This window comes from Tenebrio molitor, unplaced genomic scaffold (genome assembly GCF_963966145.1).
Source record: "Tenebrio molitor unplaced genomic scaffold, icTenMoli1.1 SCAFFOLD_975, whole genome shotgun sequence".
NCBI lineage: Eukaryota > Metazoa > Arthropoda > Insecta > Coleoptera > Tenebrionidae > Tenebrio > Tenebrio molitor.
In genome coordinates, this window is record NW_027184321.1 from 973 (window position 1) to 8,000 (window position 7,028).

The window sequence follows — 7,028 nt, forward strand, 5'->3', positions numbered from 1 at the left end:
GTCGAGCACCTCATCTCCGATGCACAGGCCCGCGAACGCCTGACCTCCCTGCTCCCGAAGCCGCTGACTCACGGAGATCGCACCCTCACCACGCTTGCCACCTTCGAGCCGTCCCCTGAGGACTTCGTGGCCGACAGGGACGGGGTCGTGCGCATCGTGGACTGGAACTCCCCCGTCATCGGTCCCCTCGACGTCTCGGTGATCTCCCTCAGCGCCGCACTCAAGGCCCAGGGACGCGCCAGCGACGCTCAGGCGCTCCTGGACGCAGTGGAGGACACCTCGCTCATCTCCTGGGTCACCCAGTGCCGCCTGGCGCTCCTGTCGGCGCGAGCATGGGCCGCTGGCGAGACGAGCGAGCACGAGCGACTCCAGCGGCTGTTGGAGGAAGAGGGAGAGATGGGTGAGGGCAAGTGAGCATCGCAGAGAAGGCCATCGAGACGCACGTCCGCCCCGACTGGGACACCTACTTCCTGACCATCGCCACCGCCGTCGCCTCGCGCGCAGACTGCCGTCGCCGTCGCGTCGGTGCGGTCATCGCAGGGACAGACCACCGCGTCCTCTCCACGGGCTACAACGGCGCTCCCCCGGGACGCCCCGGATGCCTCTCTGGCGCATGCCCCAGGGGCCTGCTGACCTACGAGGAAGTCCAGGAGTTCAGCAACTACGACACCGGCCCCGGACAGTGCATCTCGGTGCACGCGGAAGTCAATGCCGTGCTGTTCTCCAAGGGGGACGTCGCGGGTGCGACCGTCTACATCACCGATCCCCCCTGCCCGAACTGCCGCAAGGTCCTCATGGGGGCAGGGGTGGCTCGTGCCGTGTGGCCTGAGGGGACCCTCGACCTGACGGCCCCAACCCAGGAGGTGTTGGACAGTTGAGCAACAGTCCCGTTCTTCTCTGGCTGGATGACGTCCGGCCTGCCCCCGAGGGGTGGGTCCACGTCTTCTCAGTCAACGGAGCCATCGAGGTCCTGGAGGCCCACCCTGTGGCCATGGCGTCCCTCGACCACGACCTCGGGGTGCACGCAGGTAACGGCGGCGACGGCACCGCGCTGGTGGACTGGATGACGGAACACGAGGTCTGGCCGACTGAGGGAATCCGGGTCCACTCCTTCAATCCCGTGGGGGCGAAGAACATGCTCCGCACCATCGACCGCTACTCCCCCTTCGAGATCGGATACGGAGCAGACAGAGGACGCTTCAAGATATGACTTGTGACGAATCCCCATGGGTGCTATATTAGGTGTTGCCCCTATAGCTCAGGGGATAGAGCGTGGCTTTCCTAAAGCCAGCGTCGCAGGTTCGAATCCTGTTAGGGGCGCAATCGACAAGAGGCCGGGTTCCATGTCAGGAACCCGGCCTCTTGCTGTTCAAGGTGAACACCTCAGCCCGCGTCGTTCAAGCCCTTCACTATGTCCTGGAACTTCACGCGCTCGTCGTGGGTGAGGGCGCAGTCGGCCTCCTGCTGTGCGCGCGCACGAGCCTCCTGTGCGCGACTGGCGCGCTCGTCCTCCTTGCGGCTCGTCTTCCCCTTCAGCCGATCCAGGACCCCCGGACCATCTTCGGCTTCGCCGCGCTCGCCGCCGCCCTCGACATTGGAGTCGGCCTCCCTCTGCTGGCTCGTCGTCTGAAGGAGGCGCAGGACCAGGTAGCCCATCGCGCCGATGAAGGCGAGCGTGACCATCCACCCCAGACCCAGCGGTGTCAGGATCGCCCAGGCCACCATGAAGCCGAGGGAGATCAGGAGCGATCTCATCAGGTTGATTTTCATAGTCAGGCGACTTCCTTCCGCGCTCCACGCGCATCCCGTACGGCCTTCTGAGCCATCTCCCGGAGATAGTTCCCCTTGGTCCGGGAGTCAATCTCCTCGAACTGCTTCTCGATCTCCTGGTCCGAGTTGACCAGCATCTCCGCCTCGATCTTCTTCAAGTCCAGTGTGTCCAGCATGGCAGGATCAGCCCCATAGTCGGACACGCAGAAGTACCCAGTCACGGGCGACTTTTGACCGGGGCGATGGAGGCGACCGAGGACCTGCTTATGCACCCCGGGAGACCAGTCGAGTTCCCCGAAGATGACCACCTGGCAGGACTCCTGGAGTCCATCGAGTCCTGCACCCGAGCGCAGGGACAGCATCAGGATGCGCGAGTCCCCCTCCTTGAAGGCATCGAAGGCTCGCGCCTTGCCAGCGGCGCTCTCCGTGCCCGTGTAGAGGACGGGGTTGTAGTCGGCCAGCGCCTCCTGCCAGAGGTCCCAGACCTCGCGGTGCCACCCCGCGAGGATGATCTTCTCCTCGCTCTCCAGGACCAGTTTCGCCACCTCGGCCACATAGGGAGCCTTCGCTACACCAGTAGCGTGGCGCATCTTGTAGTCGAGGTCGCCAGAGGCCCTCCAGCGGTCCTTGTGCGGGGCGTCCTCGTTGAGGATGAGGCTTGCGACCTGGGCAACGTCGCTGGAGGCGAGAAGGTTCTTCCAGTCCCTGCTGTCCACGTCGATGCTGTACTCCTGCACGTTCAGGGGCGGCATGCTGATACCCACCTCCTCACGAGTCCGGCGCAGGAACACGCCCTGGTCGGTCATCCAGTTTCGGAAGCCGGAGGGGTTGCTGATCCGGGTCTTCTGGTCCAGTCCATAGACGGCCTGGCACCACTCGCGGGCGAACTCCGCACGGTCCCCCACGATGTCCGGGGCGATCACCTTGAGGATCGAGTACATCTCCCCGCCGTAGTTGTAGACGGGGGTGGCGCTCGCGCCCATCTTCAGACGTGCCTGATGGGCGATCATCTGTGCGGCCATGTGCTTCTGGGTGCCCTCGCGGCGCAGTTCCTGAATCTCATCGAAGACGACCGACTTCACCTTGCCCATGAGGTGGTGGGACCAGCCTGCGAGTTTGGCGTAGTTCATGACGATGAGGTCCGGCTCGTTGCCGTCCTCGTCGGTCAGGTCGTAGGGCTTCGTCTTGGTGACCGCCACGCCCCGCAGGTCAGGGAAGATCGCGTCGAGTTCCCGGAGCCACTGCCGAGGCAGTCCAGTGAGGGTGACGGCGAGCATGGGGCGGTTCGCGGGGTCGGACAGTGCCAGGAGCGTCGATTCCGTCTTGCCCAAGCCCAACTCGTCCGCGAGAAGCAGGGAACCAGTGGCCGTAGCGAGGTCGTAGGCGACCTGCTGGTAGTCGCGTGGCTCTCGACCCGGGGCGGGCGTCATGGGGAGGTCTGCGTGCTTGGCTGTGCCGTCCAGGACTGCTGTGACGCGCACCTGCTGGGCGCGGTGGCCATTGGCTCCCTTGGTGAGCCTCTTGCGGTCTACGTCGGACACGTCCATCGGCCAGCGTTCCAGGACCCATTCCAGGTCTCGGCACACCTCCAGGGAGTCGAGGATGTGGATGTCCCCGAGGGAGGTTGCCTGGACGCGGGGGAAGATGCGCTTGAGCCTGGTCGCCACGTCGGCCTGTGCCGTGACCACCCAACTCTCACCTTCCCTCCGAAGAGAGCCGAACGTCTTCACAGGAGTCCTCCCTGGAGTAGGTGCTTGGCGATGGGCATGCCAGTGATCTCGTCAGGGACGCTGACCAGGATGCGGCGCGACGACGCGGCGAGGATGATCTCCTCGACCCGCTCGTTGCGGACGTAGCGTGCGAGTTGGCGGATGATCTGGGATCGAGTCCCCTTGGTCTTCACCTCGACGCCCACAGTGCCGACCATGAAGTCGATGCGGTCACCCGGGGCGATCTCGACCTCACGGCAGAACTCCACACCCTCCTGGGTGAGGACCCGCTCGATCTGCTTCTGGACCACAGCCTCGCTCATTCCGCTGATCCGATAGCGGGCCAGGAGGTCCGAGAGTTCAGCGGCCTTCATGAGACCTCCACCAGGAGCGCGGTGGCGGTTCCCTGGGGAATCTCCGTCAGTCCGTTGTCTCGCGACAGCAGGAGAGTCTCAGGGGCGCTGGAGAGCGCCTCGAAGAGCGTGGCGGATGCCCACAGGACGTCCGGCCCCACATCGCCCTGAGGAAGCCCCTGGAGGGCCATGAGGGTGCGTACGTGGGCGGCTTGAGCGCTCGCCTTGCCTGTGCTCATCCCCAGTTCGCCATGGAGGACGATCCACTGCCCCTGCGGCACCTCGGTGGCAGGGTCGGGCTTGGGTCGCTCGACACCGGAGACTTGCCCCGGGAGGCGCTTGCGGTTCTCCAGGGAGTCCTCCATGGGAGGGAGGGCGCAGACGGTGAACCCGGTAGCGGGGTCGAGCGCGATGGCCCCGCCGTACTCGGCGTTGGCCTTCCTGATCTTGGCCTCGGAAGTGCGCTTCACGATCTTGGTGTAGTCGCCCGTGAGCCAGGCGTGCCAAGGGTGCTCTGTCGGTGCAGAGGGGTCTCCAGCGGAGTGCAGTGCTCGCGCGCTGGCAACGACCACCCCTTGCACGGTCTCCAGGTGGGAGCCGTGGTGTGTGACCAGGATGGTCTGAACAGGCTTCATAGTATAGCAGTCTACGACAACCGCTAGACAAACGCCAGACCCCTCAGTTGCGGTATCACAACTGAGGGGTCTGGGTCTCGTTCCTCTCCCCTAGAGCGCGGGACAGAGAGAGGCGGGCTTGTGTGGCTACAGCGAGCCAGTGAAGAGGTGCACGATGTCTCGTCCATAAATGATAGCGACGAAGGCGAACAGAGCGAACCCCGTGACGCGGTTGAACAGGGAGAATCGCTGGGCGGGCAGAGGAGCGAACTTCTGCACCTTGCCCTTGCTCCTCAGGCGAATCTTGCGCACCCCATCCACGCTCGCGGTGAAGGCGTGTCCCCCGTCGAGCATGTAGAACGGGAGCGAGTTCAGTACCGCGAGGGAGATGTTCAGGCCCGCGAAGATCATCGCGTAGTACAGGAAGGGGTTGACCCCGGAGTCGGTCGCGGCGATGAGGCCGTCCTGGATCGCGGTGGGGGCCGTGAGGATCGAGGAGACGTCCCCGTCCATCCCGAAGGAGGAAGCGACGGACCAGAGGGCGTTGACCGTCATCGCGACGAGCGAACCGAAGACGAAGAGGCCAGCGAGCGGCGCGCCGATCAGGGCAAGCCAGAGGTCGGTCCCCTGCTGGATGCTGAGAATGAAACTGATGATGGTGAAGGTCAGGATGGCAAGGACGAAGTTGAGGAACACCCCTGCCAGGGAAAGGCGGATGCGGGTCCAGATCGGTGCGTAGATGTAGGCCCGGTCGTGGCTCACGCCGTTCTTCTCCGCCTCTTCGACCGTCATGCCCGCGACGGACACCGACCCACCCACAGGGAGAGCCTTCAGGGACCAGCGGACCCCCGTCTTCTTGCTCTTCCGGGTCCAGATGCGGTTACCCATCCCGATGGAGAACTCCTTGACCTCCAGGCCCGCCTTCCGTGCCACGTAGTAGTGCCCCCACTCGTGGATGAGGATGCAGGGCGACAGGAGGAACACGGTCACTCCGACGAAGAGGGCGAACTCTGGTGCCAGGAGGACCAGGGAGACCCCGAACATGAGGAGCAGGGAAGGTAGGACGTACCTGTCGAGCACCTGGAACGTGTACTCCTTGCGGCCCACGTCTTCGACGCGCGGGAGGGGAACGCTTCTCCCCCAGCCTCCCTCGGGTTCCTCGGCGGACTCAGTGTCCTTCTCGATGCCCTGCTGGTCCGTGCTCATGGGGTCACGTCCTTCGTGTCTTGCAGTTTCAGGCTTCCCCATCGCCTCACGCCTGTGACAGGCGTGAGATCAGCCAAGGAGAGGCCTCGACGTTTGCTCGCAGGCGCTTGATCGAGGTGAGCGCCTCGTCTACGGGCAGGAGGACTCCCCGGTTCTCGTAGTCGATCATCTCGCCAACCTCGATGGGGTCCATCTTCGCCAGGGTCTGGAGTGCCTGGAACACGTCCTTCAAGGGGGCGGAGAGGGCGCGCTGATCCTCGGTGCTGTCGAAGGTGCGCGCTCCTGCGAGGACACGTTCGACGGCGTCGCTCCCGGAGGTTGGGGCGACGATGTTGTCGTCGTCTTCTTCCAGGCCTGTGTAGACCGGCCCGTAGGCGTCTCCCTGTGGGCCATTGTCGAAGTCCCCGTTGTCGTCGGGGAGGTCGTCCATGAGGTCGTCGCCGTACCTCTCGCGCTTGCCGCCGTCAGGCGACACTCCGGGGTCATAGCCGTCGAAGTCGGCGTCTCCACCGAAGTCGTTGCCCCCGGACTCGTTCTTGCGGCTCTTGGCGTCCTGAACGGAGTCGGAGATGATGCGGCTCGCCTCATCGGGGTCTTCGACTCCATCGAGGCGGTCGCGTGCAGTGTCTACCGCATCGCTGATGCCCGCCTGTCCAAGAGTTGCGACGTCCCCGGAGGTGATCTCGATACGGGTTCCCTCGACCGTCAGTGCAGAGAGCGGGAGGTAGAAGTCGCGTGCGCCCTGGACGTAGCGCCGAGCCATGGAGATCGAGACGTTGAAGACGTCCACCATGACCTCGGCCAGTGAGTTGTAGGGGGTGCCGTCATCCCGGGTGAGGTGTTCCCAGTCGCGATCTTGATGCATCTCGGCAACGATGGCGAGGCTGGCGGCGAAGGTGGTCCGCAGACGCGCGAGGCGCATTTGGGCGCGCTCAGCAGGGTCCTCAGGCAGATTGCTGAGCGCCGCCGTTACTAGTGCATCGACGGTGGCTTCCTCTGCTTCCGCAACTTCCGTTTCCACGAGGTTCTCCTACTGAGTGAGGAAAGGGGGCTGGGCGCTGGCCCAGCCCCCTTCTATCCATGAAATGAGGTGAAGGTCCTCTCAGTGCTTCTTACTGTAGCAGATAAATCCGTATCAGCGAAGACCCACTGAATAGACTGACGGTTTCGAGGTATCTCGAAGGATGACCTGACCCGTTGAGGACCGCCCAATCGGGTACAGCGAAGGCAGGCCCGAGAGAGGCTGACTGGTGAGCAGGTCGATGCCCGCGACCCCACGGAAACCGTCCGGAGCCTCGGGGTCGATAGTCTCCTCAGCGCTCGGCTCGGGAGAGGCGCTCGCCGGTTCATCGCCGCCCCCGTCAGAGGCTTCTCCC

General features: G+C 64.5%; 1 protein-coding gene and 1 non-coding gene across 2 annotated transcripts; one reads left to right on the forward strand and one right to left on the reverse strand.

Annotated features, from left to right (window-relative positions):
* The first annotated feature begins 1,247 nt into the window (after positions 1–1,247).
* TRNAR-CCU (transfer RNA arginine (anticodon CCU)) lies at positions 1,248–1,320 on the forward strand. Its single transcript has one exon. It is a non-coding gene; the product is annotated as a tRNA-Arg (tRNA).
* A 452-nt stretch (positions 1,321–1,772) lies between these two features.
* Positions 1,773–3,853, reverse strand: LOC138141140 (DNA annealing helicase and endonuclease ZRANB3-like). Its single transcript, XM_069061805.1, has 2 exons — positions 3,501–3,853; positions 1,773–3,426 (listed from the first exon to the last, which is right to left on the reverse strand). The coding sequence occupies exons 1-2, from the start codon at positions 3,851–3,853 to the stop codon at positions 1,773–1,775; spliced, it is 2,007 nt and encodes a 668-aa protein (XP_068917906.1).
* Between the last annotated feature and the right edge of the window lie 3,175 nt (positions 3,854–7,028).

What these genes read in the sequence shown, in the direction of transcription:
- LOC138141140 (XM_069061805.1), bottom strand. Translation starts at nt 3,853, where the DNA reads ATGAAGGCCGCTGAACTCTCGGACCTCCTGGCCCGCTATCGGATCAGC. An exon ending in CTACTCCAGGGAGGACTCCT is followed by an intron (nt 3,427 to 3,500) that starts GTGAAGACGTTC and finishes CGTGGCGACCAG; the next exon opens with GCTCAAGCGCATCTTCCCCC.